The sequence below is a fragment of the Tinamus guttatus genome, unplaced genomic scaffold (genome assembly GCF_059628265.1).
Source record: "Tinamus guttatus ecotype Peru unplaced genomic scaffold, ASM5962826v1 Tinamus_guttatus_pri_ptg000472l, whole genome shotgun sequence".
Classification (NCBI taxonomy): Eukaryota; Metazoa; Chordata; class Aves; order Tinamiformes; family Tinamidae; genus Tinamus; species Tinamus guttatus.
The window spans coordinates 5504783-5520621 of NW_028289006.1; the positions used below are offsets into that span (position 1 = coordinate 5504783).

General features: G+C 42.3%; 2 protein-coding genes across 2 annotated transcripts in view; both read right to left on the reverse strand.

Annotated features, from left to right (window-relative positions):
- Positions 1-15839, reverse strand: part of CRADD (CARD and death domain containing adaptor protein) — a 340232-nt gene that overhangs the window by 132450 nt on the left and 191943 nt on the right. The window lies entirely within an intron of this gene.
- Positions 1-15839, reverse strand: part of PLXNC1 (plexin C1) — a 63635-nt gene that overhangs the window by 19053 nt on the left and 28743 nt on the right. Inside the window, exons 10-20 of the mRNA XM_010213931.2 lie at positions 13691-13830; positions 12388-12567; positions 10765-10852; positions 9708-9914; positions 9405-9596; positions 5972-6071; positions 4855-4956; positions 4359-4462; positions 1757-1798; positions 1148-1272; positions 377-575 (exon numbers count right to left, since the gene is read on the reverse strand). Of these exons, the coding sequence (XP_010212233.2) occupies positions 377-575; positions 1148-1272; positions 1757-1798; positions 4359-4462; positions 4855-4956; positions 5972-6071; positions 9405-9596; positions 9708-9914; positions 10765-10852; positions 12388-12567; positions 13691-13830 (1479 nt within the window). The remainder of the gene's footprint in view (positions 1-376; positions 576-1147; positions 1273-1756; positions 1799-4358; positions 4463-4854; positions 4957-5971; positions 6072-9404; positions 9597-9707; positions 9915-10764; positions 10853-12387; positions 12568-13690; positions 13831-15839) is intronic.

Below are 15839 nucleotides of genomic sequence, written 5' to 3' on the forward strand. Positions count from 1 at the left end.
GGAAGGAAGTTTAGTCTTCCAAAAGGTGTTATTCCTAAGCTTCAAATAAATAGCTTTCTAATGGCACACATGGGAAGGTACAGGCTGTGTTTTAACAAATGTGTCAGTCTTTTAAAGGGATCAGAATGCAATTCAAACAGTATACGAAACTGTATCTCACATGAGAGAAGGACATGTGAGATACAGGGCAAAATTACCCCAAACTCAGCCAAATGCATAACATGATCACCACTCACATACCTGCTCTTTTCCTACATCCACTTGATGCTAGATTGAAGGCACTGAAACAGATACCTCTAGCAATCCCTCTGGAAGAAATCAGTTTAAAATATTCTCCATTTGTGTATCATAACAAAGTGAAAAGCTGTACACATACCCGGAGAAAGCCAGAGAGGCAGACAGACATCCAATTTGTCAGCAACTTTTCTACCACGGATTCGGTTCGTCTGAGCAGGAGCTTTGGTTGGACATTGCTTGACTGTTCCATCAAGTCCTTCGTCAATACTTCCAGAATATGGGTTAGATAAACTAGTTTAGTTTGTAGTGCAATAGTCAAGAAAGATGCAAACAAGCACCTGTTTAAAACAAAAAGAAAAAAAAAAAGGAGAGGGAAAATGCTAACATGTTTGTGATTATTTTTCCAACCATCTGTAACAACAGAAACACATTTTAGTACCATTCCTACCCTGAGTTTTTTTCCCTCGGGGACTCAAACTGCCCACTAATGTAAAAATATAAAAATAAATCAGGTCCATCTGTCCCTATGGTTATTTTTTTAAAACACAAAATTTGTGCCTATAAATTTAATTCTGCAAAAGAACACCTGTTTCTGTGACAGGACATTTCTAAACTGTAAAACTGTTGATGTAACTGCAAGAACTGCTTATAGTTTTGAAGTGAATCTTCCTCTGCCTCTACATTCACACATACAAACATTCTGATTTCCCTTTAATGGCTTGTTTAATGGCAATGTCCTTTCTTCCTCAACATGTGCAGATGGAGAAAATGGAAACATACTCCGGAACAATGCAACCTTGTTTTGCGAGGAAGTGGAAGTTACATTAGGGTGTTACAATCAATTTTGGCTTTTTTTTTTTTTTTCTGGCAATTCTTTCTTTTGAGGATGATAAGCATAATCATACTATACCTGTCTTTCACAGAGAAATTTTTCTGCTTTTCAAGGGTGTGAATGAGAGCAACAAGAAAGTTCTTGTTACAAATTAAAGCATGCAACATGTTGAATCTTTCATCCTTGCGCGTTTGGTCTCTGCTCTGGAATAGTTAAACAAAAATAAGCAAACTGTAGTTTGGCTATGATGGCTTCTTAATGCTCAGAAAAAAAAAATGATAAGCACGTAGCAGGTAAAATCCTGGCCTCAATCAAGTCAGTGGGAGTTTTGTATTTATTTAATGGGTCCCAGGATTTTACCTAAGATGTATTTGTGTTGTACAACACATACGACTACACATATGCAGAGCACATATTTTCTTTAAGTACACCAAGTAATGCCAATAGTTAAGTTTGCTTGTCATTTCTCATTAATAGATTCTGTTTAACTTATTTGAGTAAATTGTAATATACATTAGATAACATAATCTTGTATTTCAAATGCTCCTTTATGCATAAATCCATGTAACTCTCCCCACAGGGGAAGGGAACATACGCAATTTGAGAGGAGCAGGAAAACAGAGGTGAGGGATGCTAGCGCACATGGGAAGCACGTTGATGAAGACATATCACACTAGAGTGACTTACCTGTGGCATGTCTTCAGTGAAGATGGATGCAAAGCCTCCTGACTAAAATGCAAGACAGGTGATATTTCATTCTGATGCATACCAAAAGCTTCTAACACATGCACATTAACCATGCTAAGCATGTCCCTAATGGCATAAAATTAGAGCTAAAGCAATGGAAGCTCTGGGTCTAAGTGTGGCCACAGCATTTACATTCTACACCATGACCAAAGGTGCTGTCATGTTCACTCACACACACGCACACATACACACATGGTCGCTCTTAAATACAAATTGTGAAACAACCTGAGTAAAGGCAAAGGTTAAAAATAATTACAAGCAGGCAGCAAGCATGGCAGTATTACACCAAATAATGTGGGAAATGGAAAGAAGGCAGAAATAATAAGCCAATTTTAGCAAGTAAAGCAAAGCAGCAGACTGAACATAAAGAATAATTTATTAAAGCTGTAACGGCCATTTAGTTTAATATCAACAAGCATTAAGCACAAAGCAAAAACTATAAAGCCAGATTCAATACAGAAAATGGGAGCAGCAGGAAGCTAGAAGGTAGAAATGAAGATGGCATCTGTCAATTAATTTTAGGTATCTGAGGTGTCCCTCTTTCAGCAGCTCATCCCATCCTGAGACAGATGTCTCAGGCAAGTGGGATGAATCACTTTCTCGAGCTGCCTGTCTCCATGCACTGACTACAGAAAAAGCCTCAGTGGAAAACCTCTGATGTTCCTGTTTAGAAAAGCTGAAATTAGATGAGATAAACCTCACTGAACTCACTGGGAGGAAGAACGAGTACGACACGATCAAAATCATTTAAACGCATGGGGTTAGCAAAGGAAGCGCCGGTTTGTCACTTTGGCCATCCTGACACCGGTGTCGCTTCCTACTCCCCTTCCTTCGCTTCTGCTCACGCACAGGGCTTGCTCCGTGCAGCCCTTCGCGCCTGCCGCACCTATAAAGCACAGGGCGCATCTGGACACAAAAGATAACTCCTGGCTGGGAGAAACCAGTGCCCAGTATGTTAAATATTGACACTACCAGTCAGGTCTGCAGAGAGCTAATAGTGGTGAGCTCACCTCTGTGGCACCTGCATTTCAAGCAGGGGCACAGCCTAATTGGAAACAACTCCAGGATGCAAGCTGGCATGGAAACTTGCCAAGGTGAAAAACTGAGCCCTTTCCCTGCTGACCTCACATAATGGAACACTGATGCATCTTGTGCCTTTTTTCATTCCTTTTTATTTGCATAAAGCATTTCCACCCAGGCGGCTTCTACAGGGTGTTACAGCTTGGGCAGGGGAGTTATCAGGAGGAAAAGATCTACTCCTAAAAATAAACCACTATTTTAATGCTAATATGCCTGGCAACAAAACAAACTGAAAGGAAATAAATGCAGAAATTAAGGTTTCATCACTCTATTTTCTTCAAACCTCCTAATTACCGCATCCAAATTAGACTGGGGACATCACAGCTGTATCAAGAGCAATATTCCCAACACCCTCTTGTGTGAGAAGTGGACTCCAAGTATATTAAGATTATGCATATGTAACTGTTAAGTGTGCATCTGCTTTAGCAGCTGATGGTACCCGGCATGGTATAGGCAAGGCCGATCCTGCATCCAGCACACGGGTTTGGCTGCGCTCCGCTGGGTCCACGCGTTGCGTTAAGAAGTCAAGGCTGCAGGCTGCAGCAGCACAGCAGTGACGAGCAGCACCCCTCCAGCCATAACACCAGCACACACCACCGTCACAGCAGCAGCTCCTTGGCATCAGGTACACAACGGAGTCACAGAATCACAGAATGGCTGAGGTTGGAAGGGATCTCTAGAGATCATCTAGTCCAACCCCCCTGCTCCAGCAGGGGCACCCGGAGCACGTGGCACAGGGCGGCATCCAGGAGGGTTTGGAAGATCTCCAGAGAAGGAGACTCCACTCTCTGGGCAGCCTGTTCCAGGGCTCTGTCACCCTCACAGTAAAGAAGTTCTTCCTCACATGGAGGTGGAACTTCCTGTGTTTCAACTTGCACCCTGTCACTGGCCACCACCGAGAAGAGCTTGGCCCCATCCTCCCTACATTCTCTCAACCAGACATTACTGGTTGAAATCAGAATTTCTGACGGCCTAAACTGGACAGCACTGAGGAACATTTCTTGGAGTAGAAAGTGATCACGACGTTCCAACAATCTTTCCCTCTCTTCATCGCACAGGTCTAATTGGAGAGTGCCATGATGTAAACATGTTAGCTAGGCTGACAGCTACCAGAATTAGCTGTAGCACAGAAAGTGAATACAGGAAAAAAAAAAGGCAAAAAAATAAATTATTGCTCCGTTAGGATGGTGGCGAAGGCAGGCAGCTTAGTGAGGCTGGGCAAAAAAGAATGTTGATGCACACACAACCCTTGAATATTCAAAAACAGTGCTTCAACTACAGCATTTAGGCTTGAGGGAATAGAGCTCTAAATGCTCTTAGGTTGTTTTTGATTTAAGAAAAGTTTCTTGTGAGAATAGTGTGTAATTGCTGCATAGTATTTACTTTAGTCGCTTGATCCTGATCTTCCTAATTTTTTGGTATTATGCAGGACTGACAACCTGAAAGACTCACAAATATTTACCTCTGGAAAGAAAGTCCTAAGAGCAAAATGTTTGTAGTCCAGGAAGGGCACGGTTCCAAAGCTAGCCACCACATCTAATTCATCCATCTGCAGCTCAGCAAATCCTGAAATAACAACCCCCCTCCCCACCCAGAGAGTTAGCTTCGTTAGCACAAAATCATCTTCACAATTATAGCTTGGCCACAGAAGATGCTCTTTAAAAACGTTTTCAAGCAAGAGGACTTTTTTTTTTTTTTCCTTCTAGCTGAAGTCCTATGGGCTGGAAAGTTCATTTTTCTTTTTACTTTTGTTAAAGGAAATTATTGCATGCAAACCTACTATTTTAGTGCTGCTGCTGCTGCACACAACCATTAAAGAGGAACTTTGATACTCCTCACACACAAATATCCTATTTCTATTTTATAACAGCTATGAAATTAAAAGTTTTGTATAATGTGAAATGCTTCTTGGCCATTTCAGTTCAGTACTTGAGCATTATAAAGCACCTTTTACCTACCCTCACGTATTTCTTTCCGAATCTCATACTCCAACAGTTCAAGCTGCTGACTCTGTTTACGAGTTAACTCTTTAGACTTGTATCTTGTAACTATGAATGCCACTAAACAGGGGAGGGAAAAAACATGCTGAATACAGAAAACTGAACAACGAACAACTACATAAGACATAGACTTTATTTTTTTTAAGAAAGATGAATATACATTTGTATTCTTCTGAAGGATCATTGCTTCTATTGTCATCAGTGTGGTAGTACCCATGAGCTCCAGTGAACTACATCTAAACCCATACTTTTAATGAAAACCCTTTCTTAAGAGGGGATTTTAGAGTTGGCAATCCAACTTTATTTGAATGCACAGCACAAACTGCTCTGTACAACCTGCACAGTCAGATAGAGAACCTAAGAAGCAGTACTACCACTACTACTAGGAAGCTACTCAGTGTAGTACTATCGAACAGGAAAAGCAGTTGTTTGCACAGGAAATCTACTTCCAAACTGTTGACTTACTGAAACCTAGAGCACTAGAGATGGTTCCTGCAATGGTAACGCACATTTTATAAAGAAACCCGAGCAAGTAAAAGAGCAACACCTCACATATATAAAGAGAAAACAAAATTTATCTAATATGTAGCAGAATCAAGAAGGAATGAAAGAGAGGAGGGGATATCCCCCTACCCCCTCAGTTTGCCAACGATCTACAAAATTCATGAATCATCCAAATGAGACTGACCAGAAATACTTCCAAAACTGCCTGAGGATAAGGATAGGGAATGTCTGCCCCCAGGCATGGGAGGGGAGTCTAGTTCTGACAGCTGGAAATGCCTGAGTTATGACTCAAGAATTTAGATGTGAGGTTTTGCCTCATTAAATGCTGGTGAATAATCCCAGAAGAGTGGCCAACACTCTCGTGTAACTGATGCTGTATTCGATTCTACATATTTAACATACTGCAGTCTAGCAAGATGGATGTCACCACCAGACCAGAGCCTTTTCCACTCTCATGTGGAAGAGAGGAAAATACCCAATTGTTTGTGACTATTGCAGACACATGTATGTGTTTGTGCAGTGACTTTCTCCTTCAGAAAATGAAAAACTGAAAACACCTTATTGTACTTACCTATAATGACACCCACTACAATAGGTAGTAAAATAAGAACATATAAATATATGTATGATGATGTTGGTTTGACTTCGTGCTCAAAATTTCCCAATTTGACCTGAAGAAAAATAATGCCTGTGTTAATAGAGGGCATATGATATATCAATTCTCAAAATGACATTTAAAGTATGTTTAAAAAGACCCCTGGACATATGAAGTACCTTGGCTTTGTAGATCTTTGAGAAGACAGCAGCAAACATATGTGAACCAATGCAAACTTAACTGTATTTGATTTTTAAGCAAGAGAACAGAGTAGAGCCAAGAGAAAAATACTGAGGTCCTCATGAAGCACCAAGTTTTGCTATTGTTCACACTGCAAACAAGAGTCCTCAAATGAATATAAACCAGGGCAGAAATCTAGCCTCAAACTAGCCAGGGGTCTGATGCACTTCAGAATCACTGCTAAACATTTTGGATTTTGCAGTGCGTAAGGGACTTGCTTAGGGTTAAAACCAGTTCTCTAAACTCACAGCATTCATCTGCTGAGCAGAAAAATACAGCAAGACTCAAGCTGATAATGAGGCAAGTCACATTTTTGATAGTGGCCTCACCCAGAGTCCTCTTCTCTATTTCTCTGCACAAGTTTCAGTCTCTTTCTGTGGGTCTGTGGGGTGTTCCAGAAGGTCAGCCTAAGATCCACTGCCATCACACACACAACATCCCCCAAGAGCCACCAGGCTTGTCCCAGGCAGACACACGTGAGTTTTAAGGAACGCGCCACAGCGCTGAGGTCAGCTGGATGCCCAAGGGAGGCTCTCGCCGAGGGTAATTACAGCAAACGCAATTTCACCAAGGAGGATCTCCGCGAGGACGGTGAAAGCACATAAATAAAGAGTAGCAAAGGCTATAAACAGACCAGAGGCAAAAAAAAAAAAAAAAAAAAGAATAACTGTATTTTTTTTTGACAGAGAAAAAAGAATCCCACTGAGTACCGCGGATAGGAACGAGCCTCAGATAAGTGAAAGGGAGAGTTGGGCTGACAATATTTCAGGTTGCAGCAGCGAAGGCCGAGATGCCTCCTAGGAGCCCCCTTGCCAAGGCTGAGCCTCACAGTGGCCCCGTGAGCAGCGCCCGTCCCTGCGCCCCTCGCGCGGCTCTCCTGGAGCAGAGGTGTGTGCTGCCTTGCCCCTCTTGCAGCAAGGTGAGGCAGAGCATTTCCAGGTTTTCTCAGGTCGTATTTACATTATCTCTCATCTTCATCCCAGCCTCCTTACTCAATGGCCCCATTTCTTTCTTAATCGTGTATTCATCTTGCTAAAGAATCATGGATTAGGTATGGTACTCCTGTTTTCACCCTGTTTCTATTCCCAAATTCCCTCCTCCTTTCCTGCATGGTATTACAGAGCCTCCTCTTGGCTGGCAATACCTCTAAGTTTTGGGCCACCAGCAACTGTTATTCGTACATGCTGACATTTTTCTGCTCAAGTCACAGTAAAAACAGCACTAAGAACATCAGCAGTGCCCAGCGCCAGCTCCCCATACGTAGCATCCATTTGCTCCAAGCCCCAGCATCCTGCCATGACCCTGCTAAGTAGTTTTCTCAATGGCTTCCAGGTACGTGTGATCTATTGCTTTTTTTTTTTTTTTTTTCATCTTGAGGAAAACATTCATCACACTAAATAAAGACATCTAGCATAATCCGCCTTTATTAAAAACAAGTTGGCAATTATGCCACTCTCCGTTTACCTGCAGGTCTTCCAGGAGTCTTTCGCATTCGAGATATATTATAAAGCTCTAAACAGAGCTGGGATTAAATCAGCAAGCCTGATATTTTTTTTCTTTTAATTACTAGTATTACATTTGCAGCTCTCTCCAGTCATGCAGCACTTCCCCTGACTCTACAATTTTCTTTACAATCCTTCCTCCCAAGCCTACAGTATCACGTGCCAGCTCCTTCTTAGTTCTGTGATGGAAATTATCCTGTTCTTCCTGTCTGGAGACCCTTGATATGCCTGAATCTTGCTTCTGTCACAAGAAAGGCATTTTCTTCTTTTCTGTCTCCAGTCAGACCGATCATCCTGTCTTTGACCCCAGGCCTCACATCCTCTTTCTTACTGAAAACCAGGGCAAGGTATATATTTATACTTGGGCCACACCTAGATTATTATCTAGCATATCCTTTCTTCATGCAGGCTCTACTTTTTCTATCGTGATATATTTACAGGGCTTCCTTAATATACATATGCATAATATAAGTTACAATATACTACTATATAGCCTATTATATATATTATGTATACTATTACAAATATAAAATAATATTTGTGCTATATATTATATATAATAATTATACATCATATATATGATGACTAAAAACATGCCTGTTTACCTACTTTCACATTTTCCTGGTGTTGGAAAAAAATTTACTATGAATACACTCTCAGTAGAAGGGCACTTGATTTGCCTACCAAAGCAGTGAGTTTTCTAAAACAGTCACTCCTATGAAGCTTGCAGGATGGGCATATGATATTGCAAGGAAACTTTAATATTTAAATGCAACAGCAAGCTCAGAAAGGCTTTTCCATGCAATTACTGGCTCAGATGGCAGGATCCACAGATGGGGGATCAGCTAACTGCAATATGAAATTGAGAATAGCTCCGTTAACCTTTACTATGTGCCATATGCCTTGAAGTCAATAGAGTTATTTCAGCTTGATACCACCATACACTGCAATCAGAGTCTAGCATCATCTTTCACACTCATAAATGGTGATGACTGCATTTTAAAAAATTCTATCTTCATCTTATTCATGAAGCAAATATCTTAAGTTGCCACTGAGCTTTGACATCTATGCTAATGCTCTTCGACTTGGGTCTGGCTTTGTGCCACATGTTCATAGCATTTTGGCCTCCATTGAATACTATCCACTTCTTTTTTACTCAGAATTGCCTTCTTTTCTCACTCTCAGCAGTGATCGCTCTGCATAGTTCAAAATCCTCAGTCACTTCTAGTGAAGTGAACAGGAGAACAAAATCCTTGTCCTCGTCCTGCTGTCCCACTACAGCACCAGGTTGCTTTTAGACCTATGAAGAGGGGCAGTCCTGGAGCCAGGGCCACTGCATTGGCCAGGTCTGCCCTGCAGTCAGGTGTGACACTTTCCTGGGGGTCAGCAGGGAGCCCACTTTGGACTGCAAAGCCCATCTTTGATCCTCCAGCAGTAACCAGGCAGCAGATGAGCACAGCACTGCTAGTGGTACCTAGGCAGGCATGCTTCGGTGCAAGGAAGACAAGTGGATTATCAACCGGATTATCCCAGGAAAGGCAGCAGAAAATGCACCCATGTCCTCTCTATAAAGGATATTCACAACCAGAGCATTAATGCTACATTTCGCTAGTTTTATAGAAACACCACAAGAGTGTTGAATTGCAACAAGATGGAATTCTACTTACAAAAACTTTCACTGTGGAAAAATCAATCTTGTCACTTCCTTCTCTTTTGAATTTGCACAATATGGTGCTACGGTCAGGTTTTTTGGTAATGTTTTGGATATTGAACCATATCTTTTTGGTCTGTGCACCATTCATATAGGAGAGATACACCTCTACCTCATTTTTGGAAATATTCAAGTTGTCGTTTTCTTTCTAGAGGAAAAAGAATGAAGTTAAGAACCAGTTACTAAATATGCTAAGTTTTAAATGATCCTCAGTGACTATTTTAAATACGGAGTTATATATATATATTTTCAAACTTACATATATTTTTAATTCCAGATCAGGATCAAGTTCAGTGTGCAGCTGGTAGTTAATGAACACTGGGTCAGGATGGTAGTGTAACTTGACACATGGTATAAAGGTAGTTTCTACTTTCAACATCATATCAACAATTTTTCCCTCTTTTGCATGGCTCAGACTTGGCGTTAAGTAATTATATTCAGATTCATTTCCAGGGCACCTAGAGACCTTGAAAAGCAATAGCAAAGCTGCAACTGTCATTAAGTACTCAACAGTAGGTACAATTACAAACAGAGGCACTCAAAATCATTTTAAAATCTTCCTGACTTCACACAGACATCTGCTAAACCTCCTCTCTGGGATCAAGGCTCCATGCAGAGTACCTGGAAAGTTTCTGCTGAGCCTGTGCCTGCCTTTAAGCACAGTTATTGTGCTCTCTGCATGCTGCTTTCAGGCTGATTGCACACTGCTAAGCAGGCTTTTCCTGCAGTGGGAACAGAGCACAGCGAATAGTGCTTGGGAGCTCTCCTGTGCTCCCTGCGATGGAAGTCATGTCAGATGAGCTGGACAAGCTCCCCAGCACCCCCAGGATTATCTTCTCCTCTCAGACCCACAAAATGGGTTAGTCCCAGCATCAGAGTGTGCTTGCTGAGGCACTGGCAATATTTGGGCTTCCCAGAACAAAACGAGAGAAGTACAGTGAGGAACTGGCATGCTGAGATCGAGAAATGGGATCAACAGTAGGGAAAACGCCTCCTCAGATCACCACCTGTTCCTCCAGTGGACACACATCTGGATGAGTGACTCAGGGAGGACATCTTAGGAAAGAAGTCCCCAGAGCACCAAAAAAAGACACAGGGCATCTTGCAGAGGAGTAGCTTATGTTTATCCATGATCCAAGATCATTAGTACATAGGCAACTGAATGACCTACAAGTGGTCGTATTTCCATAGGAAGATTGATGTTAAGCACATGTGTAAGTGTTTGAAAAATACTGAGTTCTTCCCGAAACCTTGGGAACAAAACCTGCTCCCTTAAGGCACCTGCATTTGTTATTGTGAAGGAGATTATGACTTACAGTGAGGTTTGGTCTCTGGTCATCTGAAATAATCACGCTGTCCACCACATTGAAATTTCTACCCAATGCAGTTATTCTGCGACCACCACTATTAAATGAAAACAAAACAAAACAAAAAAAGAACAAATATAAGAGGTTAATATTATGATCTTTCTCGCAAATAAATCCTGTGTGGAGCTTTTAGTCATAAATTAATTAGTCGAGTACACTTTCCTTTGGTAGCAGCCAAAAAAATAGATGCAAACTTCAGGACCAGATAATTTGCATGCCAGCCTCTCCCACTGCACCAATTATCCTGAAAGTACTTGAGATATATTTTGCACTTGCAATTCTTCCCAAGGTTATAGTAAATCTTGTTTACTAACACAAAACCAAATGACCTGATTGTATGCACGTGCATGCTCCTTTTCAGGGACTCTCCAACCTTTTCAGTATTCACCCAGCCTAAGAACTAGCCTGGCAGTTAATATTGTGTCTGGGGGAAAGAATATCACGGTATTTCACTGCCCCAGGGTAGCCCTGGGTGGGCTCAATTCCCATTTTCTGCTGGACAACCTGGTAGTGCCAGGCACCTCACAGGGCCCATTTCTGGCAGTGCTGGGACCATCTGTCTGAGCCCACACACTGCTGCTCGTATCTGAGGGCGCTGGCTCACCCTCGCTGCTGAACACACTTGGAGTGGTTTAAGATATTATTAATTTCCAGCTGCCTGCACTGCCCCTCACCTGCAGGGCAGGGAATGTGTCCTCGCTGCTCAGCTGCTGCAGCTGCCAGTCCAACATATTATCAGGCATCCACACTTGCCAGCGCCTTAAGCCAAGACGTCACACTGAGAACTTGAAAGTGGGTAAAAATCCCTTCTGCTGCTCTGCTGTGCAGGCAGAGAACAGGTGGAAAGCGGTGGCTGAGAATATCTTAAACCACTACATTCATGAGTTTCACCACAACTCTTCTGTCAGAGCCGTAAGTCTCCTGCAGAACACAGAAGAAATCTGAACAGGGCTCTTTGGGCTCTGTGAAACGGGGTTCTAAAACAAGTCTGTGCTTATCACTGCAATAACGATTATTTTCTTTTTTCCAACCTTAATGATTCTATGTTTCTATTTTCAATTTGCTGATACTTCCTAGTGCTTAGGATGTGAAGAGCATATAATCCAAAACAATATCCAAAATAAATGGAGGAGAATCAAAGATAATCAGTTTAAACTTGTGTGCTACCCAGATTTTGGATTTAACTTTAATACCAACAGCCTATTTTTTATTTCTACTGTGCAGTGTTGGGGGATGGAAGACGAATTTGAACAGAAATACAGAATGTGCCTTACAGCGATTGTGCGATTACAGCGACCCTCTCTGTTTATAAATAAAAAAAGCCAAAAAATATTTGTAAAGCCAGTTCACTGGGGCAAACTCATCCTCCACAACAGGCTAGTGCAGGCTCAACTTATGGTTCATTTTCTCTGGCTCTCTGCAATGCAGATGAGCACAGTTGCATGTCCAAAGTTTGCTCAGTCACCCAAAATTGTGTCAGCTACAGTCTGACTGAGCAGACTCATATTAGCTCTGTGGAGCTACATTTTACTAAGCACAGAAAAAAAAATGGTGTAGGAAGACAAGTTTTACCTGAACCAGGAGGTATTTGGTGTGATTCCAAAGCACGATGGCAGCGACACATAATGCAACGTCACCGGGGGTGAACATTGCCTCCCCTCAGCCTGTATGCACACACTTTTGGCCTCTTTGCGTGTTGGTGGGAGAGCAAATGTCATTTGTGTGTCATTTAGCACATTTCTGACTTGAATGCTGAAGGAGAAAGAAAATGGTCACAGACGCTGAATCACAGATGCCACTTGTTTGGTGTTACTACATGAGGCCTATAACCTAAAGCAAGGGATGAGGAGGGAAGCGAAACGACTCTCTCCTCGAGCAGCCAGATGGAGGTGGAAAGAGAGAGCAGGGAGCCGAAAACACAAAGTAGGGCATCTTTTGAATTAAGCTGCACGAGAGCACAAGAAATAATTGCACGAGAGTGCAAGGATATTGCTTTTATGGCCTTGGGATCAGGCTCTGTAATCTGATGTGTAATTTCACTCTTTATCGTGTACTTCTCTGTGTTATCAACATGGCTGCTCAGCTCTTCAGGAATGAGTCTTTCATTTCCCTTTTGTTCTTTATTTCTTCCTTTTTTCCTTCCTTTTTTCCTTCCTTCCTTTCTTTCTTCCTTCCTCTCGTTCTCTCTTTTCATTTTGTCGTGGTCCCCAGGAAGTTCATGGTTTAAGTAAAAACGGAACTCTATCATATGAATATATTTTCAAGTGCTAGCGATACAAAATGTGCTTGGCAATCACAGGCAGTCACGGCGGCTGCCCCTGAAAATGCCTGATTCAGAGTAAGGCAGCATGATTATCTTGGGGCTTAGCCCACACAAGCATCACCAGAGAAAAGGACAAGCTGCTGCAAGAAAATTTCCCCTTCCTGCCAAGTTGTCTGAGCTTTCACAAGCAGAATCCTAGAATATTTGGGGGATATTTTGAGACAGAGGAGAGTCATATAAAAGCTGAAGCTTTTCCTGTGACTCTTTGTCTCTGACTTCTCTTTGGCTGCTGCAAGTTCTAGAGGGCCACGAGACCTAGAATTGTCCTAGATGAATTAGCTAGGGCAAGACCAAAAAGCAAAGGTGCACAAACTGCCCACTCCTTGCCTTTTACACTACCCAATCATGAAATTAAGTTCCCTCCTTTGGGAATATAAGTGGGAAAATAACTAAAGCAGGAGTACAGAGCACCTCTCTTTGCTATGGAGAGCTCCATGGGAATGGCGTATGCAACAGCATAGCTAGAGTAAAATCTGGATCTGGGTACATGCAATTTTAACTATGCAAAGCAAAAAAAAAAAAGGATTTTTTTTCAGAGCTGTGTTAACTCACATGTCTGGTTTACAGCCACTGATTCCAGTCAGTATCAGCTTTATGCCTGATGCACGGGTAAAGTTTTCTCCTTTGACTGTTATTTCCCTTTTGCCTAATGTAGAAATCCACAAAGGCTCAATGGAACGGATGTTGATATGCTATTAGAAAACAAAGCAAAACAAAATCTGGTTATAAAAAGGCTAGGCTGTTAACTGACAGCAACAAAAACAGCCACTACTTAGGAATACAGATTTGATGGCACTTGGATACATTTCTTAATTAATTCCCAATCTTGCTAAGTTTGAATCTGATCCTGAAAAGTACTGGCAACCACCAATTCTTTACAAGCCCACTACTTCTACCTACATAATGTATACTTTAATTTAACTCATAATAAAGTTGCTGAAAGGAAGCACAGTCTGACATACTGGAATGTACGTATGACAAAAGCCCAGCCTGAAATGATAAATTCTCTGTGACCCTTGAGGGACTAAAGAACAGCACAACAGGAGACAACCTACGGTGCTATCGCTGTGAGAGATCAGAGAAACAAATGAAGGCATCCCTCGTGACCTGAAAAGGGGAAGCAGGGTCAAATCCTAGCATTAAAAGTCAAGAAAGAGCCCAGAATTAGCTTTACTGGCAAGTCTTTTCAAAGTAATATGTAGAGCTAAAGGCACAACACAATTGCAAGAGTCCTTTGGCATTACCTTCTCATGCAAAGAAGTTCACAAATGCATCTTACAGCATTTAAAAATAATCCCAGTTTGTTCTGATGAGCAAACACAGTCTGTAAGTCTCACAGTCTTACAGAAGTGCGGACATTTTTTAAACTGGGCTTTTTTGCACAGATTTTTTTTGGCTTATTCTTTTGCTAACACGACTGAACAAGAATAGAAATGTTTTATCTAGCTTATTCACTTGCGGCATCAGCATCTCATGATGAATCAGTTTTGTTGCTTCCCCCAGTTTATCTTACAGATTTATGCAGTCAGTTTCCTCCCTCTACATCTTATAAACAACAGAAATGTGAAAACATCCAAAATAACAGGAAAATATGCACCTGAAACCAAAAACTGTGTGAGATCTTCTGAGGCAGATGACTTCTAACTTCATTTTAGAAAAGTTGCCTAAAATCACGCTTTGAAATTTTGCAATTAGCCGGATTTCTGCAGAGTTCACTTGTGAGCAGGTACATGGGGGCACATTCAGCCTTCTGTCTTTACAAGGCTGTCTAACTAACCCCACTAACCCTGATACCGAGAGCAGAGCTGGTGCAGAACCTACCTGCCAGCTAGAAAAGTCTCTGCCATGGGGCTTTCCTACCACTCATCTTTTTATGTCTTTTTATCTGAGCACCATCATGACTTTGGGCTGCTTGCCTGAGGTGACCACCTGGGTCGCAGAATCCAGGTCTCTGCAAATTTGTCCGTTTCAGAAGGGTCCCCAGCACATCTTGCCCAAGCACCACAACTTACGCGTTGTGAAAGAGCAGGAGAGTGCAAAGGCTCAGGCCAGAAGCTCTGCAAATGCAGGGAATTTATCGAAGAAATTCCTTTGCTCCAAGATGACTTCTGGGCACAAGGAATGGAGATGGCCAAAGTAAACACCTGCCCTATGGCCCAAAGAAGAAAACTGTCTCCCAAGCTGACCTGGAGCCCAGTTTAGCCCCACAGCATGTGAGCAGGACAAGCGAAGCACAACCCGAGCGCCCGGAGCCTGTGAAGCACAAGTGCTGTCCCCCCACCTACACCCTGCCACAGTCTGCGCCGCCTCCAGGGCCCCAGAGGAAAGCAAGACTTCTCAGACAGACCCAGGAGCCAAATACTACAGAAAGGAGCACAAAGTTGCTTCTCGGCTCTCACAAGCAGCTAGGAGTAATGCTGAAACACAGGACAAACAGAATATAAACGTAACACAAACAAGCTGCCTCACACCATGGCTTGCTCCAGCGGTGCAGCCCCACTAGGTGTGTGAGGAGCAGGCCCAGCAGGAGCTTCGGGCCTTGGAGGAACACAGCCTTCCTCAGGCTCCAGCTAGCAGCCAGCACCCAAGCAACGAAGGAGGAATTTCAGGAGATGAAGGCATCTTTTCATGGTGGCTATGGAGAACATTTAGCCTGCTTCATTTCCTTTCAGGCAATTTCTTTTAAACGCAGTTCCTTCTT